Here is an 18,075-nt window from a genome sequence, read left to right on the forward strand (position 1 = left end):
CTTTTAAAATTAATGAATTATTTGCTTTAGCTTTATTCTCGCCTAAAAAGCAGTGTGGGCCCACTGGCTAACATTTTCCCAACAAAAATCTGTTTCAGATGTGAACAATGAGTATTTGTTTTTAATAACTTTGATGGATAAGTACGGTGTGAAATATTATGTTTAAGGGAGTCTGGTCAAATAGAATTTTGATTGGTATACATTCAGTTTATAACACAGCACATTTTCCTTTATGATTAATTATTTGAATTATATATATACAGAAGAGGATTAGGACCATGGGAAAAAAGTGGGGACATCTTTTTTTCAGAATTGTGAGATTAAACTCTGAATTATTTATTTAATTGTTTTTTTTTTTCAAATGTACAATCGACATTTTCTCTAAATGCATCACATGCATGCAATGATTTCCGAAATTGGTTGTCAAGTTATGTGAAGAACAGATGCAAAGTGTGAGAGAGAATGGAGAGAATAGCACTGAGGAAAAAAAGCACTGCTTAAGCAATGTTAAGAATGTTAACTTCAGTTTATAAGACTCTGATCCCAAAAGTCCTCAGACAACAATCACAAGTTCCAACCCTTTTATTTACATGTGTTGTAAAGGCCTCCAGCACCCTCAGTGCTGACGGAGTATTCAGTATCATACACAAGTCATTAAAAATAACAGTAAAGCCAACATCAGCATGTAAAAAGCAGACTGGGATGGACTTGACTTTAGGGGCAGGTAGGGGTGGGGAAAATGGGGGAGAAGAGAAGAGAGCCTGAAACAAGAGCCATATACAATTTAAAACACTTTCAATTCATATTCAGTTTTCATTCTAGGATGAGAAGTAAAGACAGAGATCATTGTATAGTCAAACATAGCTCAATTTTACATGACGTGATGGGTAAAAATCTGCAGTAAGGCCTGATTATTCAAGGGTGTTTAATAACCATAAAAACCTTACACAACCTTACACCTTAACAATCAATACGGATCAAACATTAACTGGCTTCCTAATTTACACAATGAAGGGGATATAAATAATATTGTTACTTAAAATAAATACTGTCTCTTCATACATGACATTTAAAGAACATGGTGGTGATTCAGAATGGAAAAAGAAAAAAAAATAGTAGAATGTCCAACAAGAAAAGAGGGGAAAGGTAACAAATTAAATTAAAAGTAACAGATAAATATTTACAATAGATTTGGAAATCTGAAAGTAAGTAATAAAAAAGAATTGAACAGAAGATAAAAAAGATTAAAAAAGCCATCATAAAGGTTCAGAAAGTGAAAGTACAGTGATGAGGCAGTACAGTCATTCAGAGACAAATTTACACCACCAATAAAGAGTGAAAAAAAAAATCAATATTCCACCTTTTTATGACCTCTTTCCTTATTTTTCCCTTTACTATAGACACAGACAAAACATCCCAAATACTTTAAACTTTCAAGATTTCTTTGCTACCAGGCAACAGTAATACACTTCCACAATGGAGCTTCTCAAAGCAAAAATGACCAAGTTCTTGAACAGTTACAGCAATGCATGACTGCGTCCCCACATCATTTTAGTTAGGGTTATTCCTGAAACTGGTCCAAAATGAATGACTTACCATAAACACACAAAAAAACAGGTTTTTCAGTAATTGTGTAAATGAATGTTGCTTCTTTTAAACAAAACACAGAGCAGCAAAAATATTCTCAGTGCACTCAAATACATGTTATAAAAACAATAAATCCTTTAATAAAACTATGTAATCAAACTTTTTTTTCTTGTTTCTGGGTAATAAATGATGTTTTTCCTGACTGTTTCCCGTTGGTAGAGACAATGTGCACTGTACTTTCCAATCTTGGCATTTTTCACCAAAAATCATTTTATGTAATTACTATTTTATGACCAATTAATTACTAGTTAATAGACAGGATCAAAAACAATCTTATAGTGTATATAGTATAATAGACAATAACGTTTAAGATTATATCAACTGTTGTCTGAGACCAGTTTATTGCTGCAGTGTCCGGTTGTTAAGGACTCATTCTGGGCCTCCAACCTCTTGGTTTAAATGACGTCACCATCCAACTTCTACAGTGGGATTATTACTTTATTTGTAGTATAAATTCACTCAGTATTAATAACAAATTTATATCAACTGAGCAATGTGATTAAAATAGTTGTTTTATTCCATAAATGTCAAGTTTTAATATTGTACACTATGTCATTACTCAGTATGAATAAATATGTATTCACTTTAAATAGAAGGGTTTATGGTGGCCTAATGCATAAGAGAGGAATGTACATGTTGTCAGTTTTCTAATGATTTTTTCTGACATTCCATTTATTCAATTAGATTTTTATGACCATTAACCTGGGAATACGCTAGATGAAGCTCTGTTTCATTACAGCTTTAAGACAACATCCCAGGACCCACCACAGCGCATTTCAGAAGCATCCAAGAAGCTGGCGAGGAGGGCATAACGTCAGACACAGGGATGGCATAGAAAATCTGGTCAGTTTTAAAAATATAAAAGACCACCTTGTGACTAAACTGTCGACTTCAAAAGGCATCCGGTGTTACTTAAAGCCTTCGTTGCCCAGCTTCAGACTACATCAGTAGCCTTTTAGAAGCAAAGTGTACTCTGCATGTATTTTTGTTTAATTGACTGGATTCTCCATGCTGTTTCTGTGCCCAGCCTCCTGGCCTCCTTATCAGCTTTGTGCAGCTTGATGTGGCCTCTGTAAAAACTAAAGCCGGCACAATTTTAAGTGATGTAGAGCTGCAAGTCTGTTCTGGGATGCTTTGGGATTCACTGGTGTATGTCTTGTGGAATTGCAAGCAATGTCTTGGATGGTTTAATCAACACAGGTGGCTGCATAGGAGCTGGAATGTGACACAGATAAGTCCAGTGTATTTCAGGGGTTTGTCTTTCTGTAAGCATACTTCCCATAATCCTCTGAGCAAATTTCTTTGTAAAATCATACATGTTGATTAAAACCAATTTGTTTCAAAGACTTTTATATTAGTTGGAGGCTAAAAACCTGAAGTTTGAAAGGGTTTTTCCTAATAGCTAGTATTTTCAGGGCATCAGCCTCAGTTTGTAATGGGACATTGAATTCATTATTTATTTTTTTATTCATTTTAAAATAGAAGCTGAATTTGAAGTGTTAGCTGTAATACTTCCATTTACAGTAAAAATTATAATCTACTGAAAAATGATTGACTGTAGATGTTTTCCAATTTTTCATGTTCCCCTGAGCTACTGTTTACTGATTAAAAGACTCTGGCTTGTGTTATTTTAAATAAGTCACTGTAATTGTATCAATGATGCTACTTAATGATGTCATATTTGTGTAAAATGTGCCAAAAATTGCCAAATAATGATTTCACATGGACAGATATTCACTCCCACTTTAAGTTCTTTTGCATCCCCACTCTGTCACATTACTCTGTTGTACATTACACAGTACTTATCGTACTTATCTTATTATTATGAAACCAAACAAAACCGGGACTGAAAGAATGAAAGTATGCATTTTGATAGTATAATTATTTTTTTAATTACATTAAAAATTAGACTTGAAGTAATCCAGTGAGTTGTCTCCACATCCTTTGGGACACAGCAAAAACGTAGAGCTGACTTCAATTTCATCAACAGGTAAAGAAACAGGATGTGAACCGACATTCTTGTTGGTGTCTTGTTGCGATAAATAAAATGTGGCTATTACAGTCTTTCAATCATGGAGGCATGTATGTATGCATGTTCACACATGTGTGAGCATGAATCGCCAAGCATATATACGCCCTTCAGCACTCCATCCATCAGAAACTGTCAAGTAAAATGTTGCTGCTTTGTGTACTTGTCTGGTTAATTTTACATGTTGGTTTATTTGTGTAGAGCCTATACTACCAAGCGACAGTGAATACATGCACATGTGAAATATTTGCTCATCAGCATCTTTTTATGTTGTTTTTTAGTTCATTGCATGATGTTCGGCATTTACCATCCTATTTCCCTTGTAATTTTGGCAGAACACTGTCACTTGATATTTGGGATTTTATGAGGCTGTAATTGTAACAGAACGATTAGAAAAGTCCTGGTGTGCATGCTTAGATTTGCAAAATGTGACAGATAATCTACGCGTGCTGGGATTTGATTACAAATGTCATTACAAACATACACAGATTGAATACATGACTGATGTAGACATGAACAAATCTCAGTACATATTTGAAGATTTTTTTTACATGTTTACAAATCTGATTACTCGCACACTGATTGAGGTATGCAACTCTCTGCTCAACTCTTGCAAATAATTCTGCAACAATAATAGCCCCCGGGATTTTTTTTACCTTGATATTAAAGAATCTATACTAAAAATAACAATCTCTATATGTTGTCCATTCAGTCATATTTTATGGCCTATAAAGCAGCAGACGGTCTGACAAGCTCCAGCTTTCCCAAAGAGAGCTCTTCTGTGAGTGAATGAACCTGTCAGTTTAAGATGTGTTTTGACAACAGCCTGCTGTCTTTACTATCCCCCTGTTGCTCTGACACAGTGAATCTGGCTCCATCACTAAGTTTTTTGGGGTTTTTTTTTGTCTTCTTTATATCAATGTGTGTGTTTGTGTGCTAGTGTGTGTAATTCATTTTATGCACTCAGGCAGTAACCTGCTGTTTTATTATCTTCCTGTGGCTTGGACAAAGTGTCAAGTATATCTCTTTGCTGTGTTTTTACAGTTTTGTCTGTGTTAGTGAGTGAGCTTGTGAGTCTCATGATCCCTGCTGTTTGATGGTCTTCCTTTTCTGTTCTCTAGTTCTGTCTGTCCAGAGCGCTTTTCTCTCTCTCCCTCTGTCTCTCCTTCCACAGTTCCTAATACCTAAGACAAAGAGGGAAGAATAGTTCACAAAAGTGGTACAAAACAAGCATCGCAAACATCATTATCTCAGAAAAAGTGCATGCAAATTCATCAAAACATTCAGAAACTAAGCAGGGAGTAATGCTATTGCCCCTTGGGGATAAATAAAGTATTTCTGATTCTGATTTATAGTCAGTGGATGTTGCATTAATGTATAGTCCAGTATAAGCTTGGTTGACGAAAGTAAAAAATAATGCATCTTCATAATTACTGCTATTAGTAATTTCCACTGAAAAGATGTCCCAAATTATAGAAACAAAATCATATCAGTGTCACAAATAAAACTAATTAATAACCAAACTCTGTCACAACAATGACTGTGTTGTGTTGTGTTGAGTCTGGGAAACTTAGAAACAGAGCTGAAATAGTATCAAAAATTCAGGGAATCCATGTCAGAAGTATAATTTTCCCGTGGACATGATTGATGGTGGAAAGATCAGGTGTGTAAATCAGACTTGCTGGATATAAAATATTTTAATCTATTTGTGACAGGCTTACTAGCTTTCAGTTATTTATTCTCCTCTATTTACAAAGGAGAAATAGTAGTTAATATGGTGTTATTCTAAATATAGGACAAAGACAAATTACAATACCACATACTAACGACAGTGCCACAGAACACTATAACATGGCTTAAGTCTTATAGGGGACAAATTTGATGATGATTATTATTACTGATTATTTTTATATTATCTTGAACATATCTCCTGTTCTGGTCAATATCTAAAGGTTTGCTTCTAAAACAGTGATACCTAAAAAAATATATAAATAAATAGTAAAATAGTTGTCTGTCATGCTGAAATTTCAGTTGTGTTTTGTTTTTTTCATTACACAGTTGCTTATTTTCATGCTGATGCGTACATTGGAGCCCATATGTGAACAGCATGATGGACACGATGCATAAAATATGACGTGAAGTGAAGTGCTACATCTGCGCAGGGTGCGAGGTACCCTGTGTGTACAAAGGCTTTGATGTGGGAGTGTGGAGAAATTGAAGAAGCTGAACAATGTAAGGCTAATGCAGAAAAGTACTGAAGGTCATCAGCGCTGCTTACATGCACATAAAACTATTAGTGATTTGTGAACTGCTGTCTTGTCTGCTGATAACAAGGCAGTTGTCTTTCTTGTGTGGTGCACAAGGAAGTGTAACCTTTTGCTAGTGACAATGTACATTAATCAGCACGACTGCAGTGAAATTGCTGTTGTTAAATAAGACACTAAAACACTGATACGATATGAAAGTACAACATTTAAAACTATTAAAGGAGAGAATGAGAAGAAAAGGTTAAAAAAAACATAAAAGAATGTAAAAAAAATGTAATGTGAATGCCTCAATATACTAACTAAACATCTGCATCATAAGTTGTTTGCATTTTGGAAAAGAAAATGCTGATTTGACTAAAGGTAAAATAATCCATCTGTCTTTTAATGTTTTTTTTCCCCAAAGTTAGCAAATCTATGATGGACTGCTCTGTCATGTGAACTTTAATTGTCAAATAAATTAATAAACAAAACAAAAAATGTTGTAACATAACGAAATCAATGGTGTTCCGTTTAATATTATAAAATAAAAAATATTATAACTCCTCCCTGATTATATAGAACAATGCTGAACATAGAATAATTTCACTTCATGGCACGCGTGCCTAGAGTTAACTGATGGCGCAACCATAGCGTGACTGGCCATCGGGCATTTGCTCGGTGGGCCGATGATTTTTTTTTTTTTTTGTAACAATATAAACAATGAAAGGTGGTGGATTGGCCAGATGCTGGCCATGTGTAAAAATAACTCAGTTGTTTGATGGTGGCTATGGCGGAGCTTCCACAGGTTCAGTAAAATTAACAAGTGGTGGAGGCCAGCAGGTGGATGAGGGAGAGGGGAGGCAGGAGGAGGAGAGACCCAAGGCAGCCGCTGGTCCGAGTGTCAGGTGAACTGAACTTCAGGTAAGAAGTTATGACCTGCAATCTATCTGGGTCAGATATAAACCAAGTTTAGTTTATTTTCGTTGTGCTGCCTTTTTACAGTCAGTTACAATAACTCATACTGCGTACTAGCTAGCATGACAGAGTTTCTATACAGCTGGGTGGGTGCTATGATGTTACTGATAGTGAACTTTATTTTATTCATAAGGTTAGTTAGTGGAGTTGCCAACCGTCCCGTAAAAAGACGGAATCGTCCCGCATTCAGAGAAATTATTGCGCGTTTCGTGTTGAACTGAGAAGGGACGCAGTTTGTCTAGGATAGAAAAAGACACAAAGGTGGATCTATTGTGTCGTTACGCAGCACAGCTGCCTCTTCTTCTCGCATTATCTCCCTCTCCTGTTGCTACTTTGATCATGAAACTGATCAATGATCAGCTGATCGGCTTTTCTCTCTTGTTTGTTTATCGCCCACTTTGCGCCAGAAAGAGGAAACCGCTGGTTGTCGCGCTAAACAGCAGCACATTTAAGCTTGATGAGCTGTTGCTAGAATGTATTTAATATTAATTTCTAGTATCAGCTGATGTTTGCTGGAGCCACAGCTGTAAAAGCTGCTGGTCATGATGTCGGTTTGTATATCTGGTGAGAGGGAAACATGAAGATGAAACCAGGAGATGTCCTTACTGAATCATCAGAGCTGAACAAGTGATGGAGAAACAGGTTTACCTTTTTAGGTGACATGAGTGAGTTGAAGGGAAGTTATGAACTGTTTCTGAGAGACAAATAACACCAGGATCCTTTTCTAAGTACCTGACAGCTGGTAACTGTGCAGGGGCGGGTGTAGCAAAGTGTTGCCAGGGGGGCCAGGTGGGGCATTAACAAGGAAAGGGGGGCACAAAGAAATATTTTCTTATTTTCATTTAAAATGTCGGGCTGTTATTAAATAATTATCTGAATCTTACAACCAAAGTTTTTATCTGACATAAAATGTATGGAAATCATACATATACCAACAAGACTGTACATCACTGTCACAACAGCGTTTGTTTTCATTCAAAGGCTTAATGGCTTTAATACCTGGTGGGCCGATCTCTAGTCAAAATGCCTGTCTTTTTTTTTGTCCCAGTCCAGCCCTGGGCACGACACGCAGTGAATTAATCTGAGAAGGTGCATCAAAAAACAAATGGCCGCGCCAGCGGTGCACATCGCAAATCAGCTCGCATAGACACATTAGTTGTGCCGCTTCTTAATGACGGTATCTTAGCTAATAACCCCAACTACCAGATTCAACTTGTAATTGGCTAAAAATAACTTAGCCTACTGGTAAGAGGGATGTTGTTAGCTTTCCACACTCCGACACTTCAAAAGCTTCAGGAGCTGTTCGCTCAGCACAGCATCAGCACGCGGAAATACACGGATACATCCGTAGACTCGAGACACAATGCATTTTTGGGACATTCAGGTGTATGGACCAATGTTTTATTTTCTGAACAAACCAGAAATCTTTAATGAGCAGCTAGATTTGTCTCGCATTAACTGGCTGAGTTAATGCTAGTTAATACAACATCGAAGCAGCTGAAATCCACAGCTGTGCGTGTTCATGGAGCTTGCATTTTCACCTGCTGGACATCACTACCTGACAAGTTTAACTGTCTTCAGAACATTGCAGAGGCCTTATTGACAGTATTTGGCTCTACATGTCTGTGTGAGCAGATTTTCTCTCACATGAGTGTCCTCAGGTAGCCGTCTGAATGCTGGACACTCTGAGACCTGTGTCTCTGAGTGGGAGACCAGAGATCACATAACATGTGTGTTAATGTGTATTAACAGACATGCCATATTGGCTTAGTTTATTTTTCTTATCATTGTTGTGAGGAGACCCCAAATAGCATTTGTATTTTCTGTTGTACAGTTCATTTGCTGTTATGGAGTTCTTGTTATGGATAAAAAGTGTCTTTTTTTGTTTCAAAATAGCTGATAACTATTCACTGATAGCTGCCAACATCTGCGAACAAATATAATTCTATAAAGTGGTTCTATATATTGTGTAACTGTTCATATAGAGCGTTATTAAATTTATTGCTAATGCAATCATATGGCACACTGACTTCTGAGGAAATTTTAAATGGCACTCGCCATCAGAAAGGTTGCCTATCCCTGGTGTAGACAGTCAGATTTGCTCAAGTAAGATTCTGTAAGCTCTCTTTTTACTGAGATCTGTAGAACTAATCAAGTATAAGCTGAAAGAGACAGTTAAAAATATATACATATGTGCTCATGTTTCATATATTATGCAAAGGCATGTATCAGGATTTATTTAGTAGTGTCTCCAAACAATTTCAGGGAATTCAAATCAAATCAAATCCATCCATCCATCCATCCATCCATCTTCATCCGCTTTGTCCGGGGCCGGGTCGCGGGGGCAGCAGCCTAAGCAAAGAGGCCCAGACCTCCCTCTCCCCAGCCACCTCCTCCAGCTTATCCGGGGGAATACCAAGGCGTTCCCAGGCCAGCCGAGAGATATAATCTCTCCAGCGTGTCCTGGGTCTGTCCCGGGGCCTCCTCCCGGTGGGACATGCCTGGAACACCTCACCCAGGAGGCGCCCAGGGGGCATCCTTGTCAGATGCCCGAACCACCTCAGCTGGCTCCTTTCGATGTGGAGCAGCAGCTGCTCTACTCTGAGCCCCTCCCGGATGGCCGAACTTCTCACCCTATCTCTAAGGGAGAGGCCAGCCACCCTTCGGAGGAAGCTCATTTCTGCCGCTTGTATCCGCGATCTCGTTCTTTCGGTCACTACCCACAGCTCGTGGCCATAGGTGAGGGTAGGGACGTAGATCGACCGGTAAATTGAGAGCTTCGCTTTTACACTCAGCTCCCTCTTCACCACGACGGACCGGTGCAGCGTCCGCATTACTGCAGCTGCAGCCCCAATCCGTCTGTCGATCTCCGGCTCCCTTCTCCCATCACGAACAAGACCCCGAGATACTTGAACTCCTCCACTTGGGGCAGGAACTCATCCCCAACCCGGAGTGGGCACTCCACCCTTTTCCGGCTGAGAACCATGGCCTCAGATTTGGAGGTGCTGATGCTCATTCCCGCTGCTTCACACTCGGCTGCGAACCGTTCCAGTGCGAGCTGGAGGCCCTCACCCGATGAAGCCAACAGAACCACATCATCTGCAAAAATCAGAGATGAGATTCTGAGGCCACCAAAGCGAAAGCCCTCCGCCACTTGGCTGCGCCTAGAAATCCTGTCCATAAAAATTATGAACAGAACCGGAGACAAAGGGCAGCCCTGGCGGAGCCCATCACCCACCAGGAACGAGTCCGACTTATTGCCGGCAATGCGAACCAAGCTCTTGCAACGGTTGTATAGGGATCGAATGGCCCGTAGCAATGGGCCAGACACCCCATATTCCCGCAACACCTCCCATAGGACACCCCGAGGGACACGGTCGAATGCCTTCTCCAAGTCCACAAAACACATGTAGACTGGTTGGGCAAACTCCCATGCACCCTCAAGTATCCTGGAGAGGATAAAGAGCTGGTCCAGTGTTCCGCGACCAGGACGAAAACCGCATTGTTCCTCCTGTATCCGAGGTTCGACTAACGGACGAACTCTCCTTTCCAGCACCCTGGCATAGACTTTCCCAGGGAGGCTGAGGAGTGTGATCCCCCTGTAGTTGGAACACACCCTCCGGTCCCCTTTCTTAAAGATGGGGACCACCACCCCGGTCTGCCAGTCCACAGGTACTGCCCCTGATCTCCACGCAACATTGCAGAGGCGTGTCAACCAGGACAGCCCTACAACGTCCAGAGCCTTCAGGAACTCGGGGCGGACCTCATCAACACAAACTCATCAAATCAAATCACTTTTATTGTCACATCACATGTGCAGGTACATTGGTACAGTACATGTGAGTGAAATTCTTGTGTGCGAGCTTCACAAGCAACAGAGTTGTGCAAAATACAATAATGTAAACAAGCAAAATACAAGAATGGCTACATCTGAAACTAATAAATATATGTACAATATATAATAGTATATGCATTTCTGGATGTGTATACTAAATATTTTTCTACGTGTGTGTGTGTGTGTGTACACATATTTTACAAATTAAATAGAGTAAACAATAAATAAAAATATAAAATATACAGAGTTGAGACATGTGCAAAACAGTGGCATTACTGTACAGTATGGAGTGCATAATGTTAAAGTTCCAGTAGTGAAGCTGAGGTGTCTATGACGTGTTCAGCAGTCTGATGGCCTGGTGGAAGAAGCTGTCTCTCAGTCTGCTGGTACGGGACCGGATGCTGCAGAACCTCCTTCCTGATGGAAGTAGTCTGAACAGTTTATGGCTGGGGTGACTGGAGTCCTTGATGATCCTCCCCGCTTTCCTCAGGCACCGCTTCCTGTAGATGTCTTGGAGGGAGGGAAGCTCACCTCCAATTATCCATTCAGAGCACCGCACTACTTGCTGGAGAGCTTTGCAGTTGTAGGCGGTGCTGTTGCCATACCAGGTGGTGATGCATCCAGTGAGGATGCTCTCTTTTTAAAGATTTTTGTAAATATAATGAAACCATTATATTTATATTTGATAGAAGGTCCTGAGGATGCGAGGGCTCATGCCGAATCTTTTCAGTCTCCTGAGAAAGAAGAGGCGCTGCTGCGCCTTCTTCACTGTTTTGTTTGTGTGTACTGACCACGTAAGATCCTCAGCCAGATGTACACCAAGGAACCGGAAGCTGCTCACTCTCTCCACAGCAGCGCCGTTGATGGTGATGGGGGTGTGTACTTCTCTGCACCTCCGGAAGTCCACTATCAACTCCTTTGTCTTTGCGACGTTGAGGGTGAGATGGTTGTCTTGACACCAGTGGGTCAGGGCGCTGACCTCCTGCCTGTAAGCCGTCTCATCACCATTGGTGATAAGACCCACCACTGTAGTGTCGTCCGCAAACTTCACAATGATGTTGGAGTTGTTAGTGGCTGTGCAGTCGTAGGTGTAGAGTGAGTACAGGAGAGGGCTCAGTACACACCCCTGTGGAGCACCAGTGTTCAGTGTGATGGGGGATGAGGTGATGCTGCCCAGTCTGACCACTTGGCGTCTGTCAGACAGGAAGCTAAGGATCCAGCTGCAGAGGGAGCTGCTCAGTCCTAGATCCTGCAGTTTCCTGTCCAGCTTCGAGGGAACGATGGTATTGAATGCTGAGCTGTAATCTACAAACAGCATTCTCACATAGGTGTCTCTCTTCTCCAGGTGTGACAGGGCAGTATGTAGTGTCAGGGCTATGGCATCATCAGTGGACCTGTTGTGGCGGTATGCGAACTGTAGAGGGTCCAGTGAGTCGGGTAGTGCAGAGCAGATGAAGTCCCTGACCAGCTTCTCGAAGCATTTGCTTACGATGGGGGTCAGGGCTACAGGTCGCCAGTCGTTCAATGAGGAGATGGTGGAGGATTTGGGTACAGGGACGATGGTGGCCATTTTGAAGCAGGCTGGGACTACAGACAGAGAGAGGGAAAGGTTGAAGATGTGCGTGAACACTCCAGCCAGCTGAGCCGCGCATGACTTGAGGACGCGGCTGGGAATCTCGTCCGGACCAGTAGCTTTGTGTGCGTTCACCTTCCTGAAGCACTTCCGCACATCCTCCTCAGACACAGTGTGCGCACTGACGTCATCCGCGGTGCGCACACTGTCCGGTCTCATGGTGTTCGCTGTGTCGAATCTAGCGTAGAATACGTTTAGATCCTCACACAGAGAGGCCGTGGTCTGCGGTGTGCTGGTTTTCCCTCTAAAGTCTGTGATCGTGTTTAGTCCCTGCCACATACTCCGAGGGTTGTCAAACTGTTGCTCCACCCTGTCCCTGTACTCACGTTTGGCTGCTTTGATCGTCTTCTGGAGTTGGTAATGTGCGTGTTTGTAGTCCGATGTGTTCGCGGAGGCAAAGGCGGTGCTCCGTGCCGCGCGAACATCTCCGTTGATCCAGGGTTTTTGATTTGGGAAGGATTTAACTGTTCTGGATGGGACGACATCTTCCACGCATTTCCTGATAAATCCGCAGACTGAGTCTGTGTACTCATCAATGTCCCTAGCAGCCACGTGAAACATTTCCCAGTCCGCGTGATCAAAACAGTCCCGCAGCGCAGACTCCGATTGGTCTGTCCAACAGTGCACCGCCCTCCGGGTTGGAGCTTCCTGTTTCAGCTTCTGCCTGTAGGCGGGCAGGAGCAGGATGGAGCGGTGATCTGATTGGCCGAATGGGGCGCGGGGGAGGGCTTTGCATGCTGTGTCAACACTCGGATCCAGATGTAAGAATTTCTAAGATGACAAAAACGCTACTCTCGCAGGAATACAAGTATGAGGATCACTACACGGTGTAAACACTGTTCTCATATTTATTATGTTGAATATTGTTATAAGGTGGAGTGGTGGTTAGCCCTCCTGCCCCACAGCAAAAAGATCCTGGGTTCAATCTGGCTGCAGCCTTTCTGTGTGGATTTTGAATGTTCTTGCTGTGTCTGCATGGGTTCGCTCTGTGTACTGCAGCTTCCCACAGCCCAAAAACATGCATAGTGTTAGGTCAGTTGGAGAGTCCAAATTGCCCGTAGATGTGAATGTGTACAGTGAATCCCTCTCGATGTGTTACCCCTGTGACAGATTGGTGACCTGTCCATGGTTGTACCCGTTTGGCTGTTGAGATAGGTAACCCTTAATTGGGTAAGTGTAAGAAAATGCCTGGAATAATGTTATACAGATATACTGTACACTGTGTTCTCACCAAAGCAGTACTCATGTAGAGGAACATGTCTGTATACTGGCTCCAAAACCACACATGAATCTAAATATACAGTTACAGCTGGTCATATATGTTATGATGTGGTAGATAATGTGCAGGTAAATCAAAAGAAAGACAGAAAAATAAATAGCATAGAGTGCCACACTGTTTCCCTCATATACAACAATATACAGTAATGTCTGTGTAACTACACATAGTCAGTGCAGGCTGCAGAAATTGGGGATTAAACCATGTAACATTATAAGGACCTGGGCTTATTCAAATCCACAGCTTTAAATTTATGTTGTTAACCATGGATGTTTTCAGTCACTCGTATATTTACGAAGGCACGCAAGAGACTGTGCTGTGTGTATGAGTGTGTGTGTACATTTGAACAGTGCTATGTGTTATTTTCATAACTTCTTGCCCTAAGCCTGCACAAATTGCAAATTCCCTCCGCTCTTATGAGAAAACAGTTTCACATTGTTCAGATTTTCCATCTTTTTAATATTATTTCTGACTCCTTTTATATACTTTGACCACTGTCACATTTAAGATGCTTTTAAAATGCCATCGGCCCTTTAACTTAATATCAGCTGAATAAACTCATTTGTTTCAGAAGACTTACTTGTAAAACTCCACTAAAGAAGTTAATTCAGCAGAAAACAAGTCATAAATAAAGTTTTGGTGTGGGATGTTAAAATACCCGGATTGGTACTACAAGACTGCGATGGATTAAAGTAAGAAAATGGCCTACCGTAGATCATTCATTTACTGGACTGGACTGGCGAGTTCAAAAGCAACACTTGTTGAGGTGGGTGAGTTTACTCAGCGGAGCTCCCAGTGAATCTGATCAAACTATTTCTGAATCAAAAGCCTAGTTCTCAGTGACATTTATGGAATTTTACATGACTAGTGCAAAGCTTTTGTTTGGTAATTTCTAGTAAGTTCATCTGGTTGAACTAGATGAAGTCCAGACTGACTATGACTTGCCTCTTCAAAGCATTTCAGACATTTTGCCTCCGAGTCTTAAAACACTCAATCTTTAGAACTGAAAATCTGGTAGTGACTTGAATTGTTTGTTCCAAACATGATTAGCTACCCCCAGGTTATTTCAAAGTTGTTTGATAAATGGGAACTGAATGTGTCTGCCATGTTTTGCACGAATCCTCATTGTACACAATTGAGAATCACAATAATGCAACACAAATCTACAAAAATACTGAACTTTAAATTTTTTTCTTTAAACAAATCTTTGTGGCTTAGCAATTTGTTTATCCAATAGAATAGAATAGAATAGAATGCCTTTATTGTCACTATACAGTTGTACAATGAGATACAGAGCATCTCCTACTCAGTGTAAACATGCTGGGGGGGAGGGGGGGGTACAGTTCTGCAGCGCTATGTACATATGGACAGTATTAACATAGGGAAAAACATATATATATATAAAATGTACAATATACAAGCCGCAAGTAATATGTAATAAATAGTGTTATTTATATACAGTTGAGTTATTGCACATGGAATTGGTATAAATAGTGTTATGTATATACAGTTCAGTTGTTGCACATAGAATTGGTATTGCACAGTGATGGTCCATAGAGGAAGTGGGAAGTGGGGGGCTGTGTTATCTGTGCATGTGTGAGTTCAGGGTGGTTATCGCTTTGGGGGAAGAAACTGTTTTTGAGTCTGTGGGTTTTTGTGTTGATGCACCTGTAGCGCTTCCCTGAGGGAAGCAGGCTGAACATGTTGAAGCCAGGGTGGGAGCTGTCCTTGATAATGTTTGCTGCTCTGGTGAGGCAGCGGGAGGAATAGATGTCCATCAGGGAGGGGAGAGGGCAGCCGATGATCTTCTGTGCTGTCTTGACCACACTCTGAAGCCTCACTCTATCCGCCTTGGTGCAGCTGCCGTACCATACCGTGATGCAGTAGGTTAGCAGGCTCTCAATGGAGGAGCGGTAGAAGGTCAGCAGCAGGTTGGAGTTCAGCTTGTACTTCCTGAGGACTCTCAGGAAGTGCAGCCGCTGTTGGGCCTTCTTGATGACCGCTGAGATGTTGTCTGTCCAGGAGATGTCAGCAGAGATGAGGACACCAAGGAACCGGAAAGTGTGGACCCTCTCCACACACTCCCCGTTGATGTAGAGGGGGGCCAAGTCGGTGCTGTGTCTCCTGAAGTCAACAATGAGCTCTTTAGTTTTCTTAGTGTTCAGTGCCAGGTTGTTTTCTGAACACCATGCTGCCAGCTTCAGGACTTCCTCTCTGTACTCTGCCTCGTCTCCCTTCGAGATGAGTCCGACTACCGTGGTGTCATCAGCAAACTTGATAACGAGAGTGTTGTTGTGGGTCGAACTGCAGTCGTGGGTGTAGAGAGAATACAAGAGGGGGCTCAGCACACAGCCCTGTGGGGAGCCGATGCTCAGTGCTCAATAATAAACTAAACTCTTACGTTGTCATGGTCCTGAGTCTGCCGACTCTGTGTTTTGTGTTTCTTTATGCTTTTGTTTATTCTGAGTATGTATTCTGTTATGATTTGCCATTTGTTAGGTTTCTGTTTTGTGCCTGCCCTGGTCCCTGTGTTCTGTCTGTCTATGCTGTCACACTGTCTGTGAGTGTGTTCAAATTATGTTTCCCCTGTCCCGTCAGCTCTGATTTCTCCCAGGTGTGTTGCCCTCCTGTCTCTCATCCCCTGATTACTGCTGTGTGTATTTAAGCCCTGTGTGTTCTCCTGCCTGTTGCTTGTTCGTCTGTGTTCCACGGTGTCCTGTTCCTTGTGTGCGGCGCTCTGCCTCTCACCCCGTTTAGTATCAGCTCAGGTTTGTTATTTAGTTTTCCCAGTTTAGGTTTCTTTAGTTATTTGTCTCGGCAGCCGTGACAGTACGAACCGGCCACAATGGACCCAGCAGCATTCAACCTGCCCGAGGAGCTCCGGGAGGATATTATTTACTCGGTGGATAAATTAATTAACATATGGCTGGAGCACGAGGTGAGAGGGTTTCGCCAAGCCATAGCTAATCGGCTACAGTGCTTGGTTTATGGTCTCCCCTGGTTACTCAGCTCACTCCACCCACTCGCAGAGAATTTCATCCTGAACGAGCTTCGTCTTCAACCCCCGGCTGCTACCATCCACCCTGAAACTCATGCTTCACTGCCCGGCCCAACGGAGGATGTTCTGCCTGGCCCGTCAACCCAGCCTTCAAGAGGGAAATGGCGCTCACGCCGTCGACGCTCCTCACCACAGTCGGACCTAGGGATTTGAGAGCGGCCGGCTGTGATGAGTGGACAGGACAATATTATTGGTCTGAACTGTGGGACTGTATGGGGATCACTACACAGTGTAAACACTGTTCTCATATTTATTATGTTGAATATTGTTATAAGGTGGAGTGGTGGTTAGCCCTCCTGCCCCACAGCAAAAAGATCCTGGGTTCAATCTGGCTGCAGCCTTTCTGTGTGGATTTTGAATGTTCTTGCTGTGTCTGCATGGGTTCGCTCTGTGTACTGCAGCTTCCCACAGCCCAAAAACATGCATAGTGTTAGGTCAGTTGGAGAGTCCAAATTGCCCGTAGATGTGAATGTGTACAGTGAATGCCTCTCGATGTGTTACCCCTGTGACAGATTGGTGACCTGTCCATGGTTGTACCCGTTTGGCTGTTGAGATAGGCAGTGTTGGGAAGGTTACTTTTAAAATGTATTCCATTACAGAATACAGAATACATGCCCCAAAATGTATTCTGTAACCTATTCCGTTACGTTACTCAATGACAGTAACGTATTCTGAATACTTTGGATTACTTAATATATTGTGGCGAGTTCAGACAAGGAGGAGACGGAGGTATCGTTTGGTCTTGCTTCCCGTGAGCTAGCCAGGGAGCACAGCCGTTTATTACATTTGCAGAAGAACACACTGCCACTAGCTAACTGCTCAGCGCGGCAACCACAACACACATAGGGCGCCCTCTGACCCCGGAAGGACACACCGTCGCAGCGAGAGGGCGTCACCCGTCACCATGGCAACATACACAAAACATAACTGTACAAGCAGAACCCCGAACAGCCCTGACCCGCTACAATATTATCATGCTTTTTACAACAACGTGAATGTACTATTGCTGTGTGATTTATTACTATTACTGAAGGTCCGCGACTCCGAACTGTAGTAAAGGGACCTCTGACTAATGCTGGGCTCACACTGTGCGATTTTTGGCCCATTTTGAGCCGATTTTTGAGTCGTGCGATCGTTTTGGCGATCGGCCCGATTTTGGCCTTCATCGTGCGTCGTGCATCGTGTAGTATACGTGGGGTAACGAGAAGCGATTGACACCTCACGACCAGCTCCCGATCATCAATCGCTTGGTCGTGAGGGTGTCACCGCAGTTTGCCACACTGCGCACGCGCAAACACAAATGTCAGCGAAAAAGATGGCGTAGCACGGCAGTGCAGCGTGTGATCTGGACACAAGCGATGGAGGCACAACCTGTA

The 18,075-nt window shown here is 42.4% G+C and overlaps 1 protein-coding gene across 5 annotated transcripts in view; it reads right to left on the reverse strand.

The window, feature by feature from the left end:
* Positions 1 to 564: 564 nt before the first annotated feature.
* The window catches only part of raly (RALY heterogeneous nuclear ribonucleoprotein), a 130,276-nt gene continuing 112,765 nt past the window's right edge, over positions 565 to 18,075 (reverse strand). For all 5 annotated transcript variants that reach the window (XM_026167344.1, XM_026167343.1, XM_026167341.1 and 2 more), the window contains one exon: positions 565 to 4,860. In XM_026167344.1, coding sequence (XP_026023129.1) covers positions 4,732 to 4,860 — 129 coding nt within the window. In that variant the 3' untranslated portion in view covers positions 565 to 4,731. The remainder of the gene's footprint in view (positions 4,861 to 18,075) is intronic.

The sequence above is a fragment of the Astatotilapia calliptera genome, chromosome 5 (assembly GCF_900246225.1).
Source record: "Astatotilapia calliptera chromosome 5, fAstCal1.2, whole genome shotgun sequence".
Lineage (NCBI taxonomy): Eukaryota > Metazoa > Chordata > Actinopteri > Cichliformes > Cichlidae > Astatotilapia > Astatotilapia calliptera.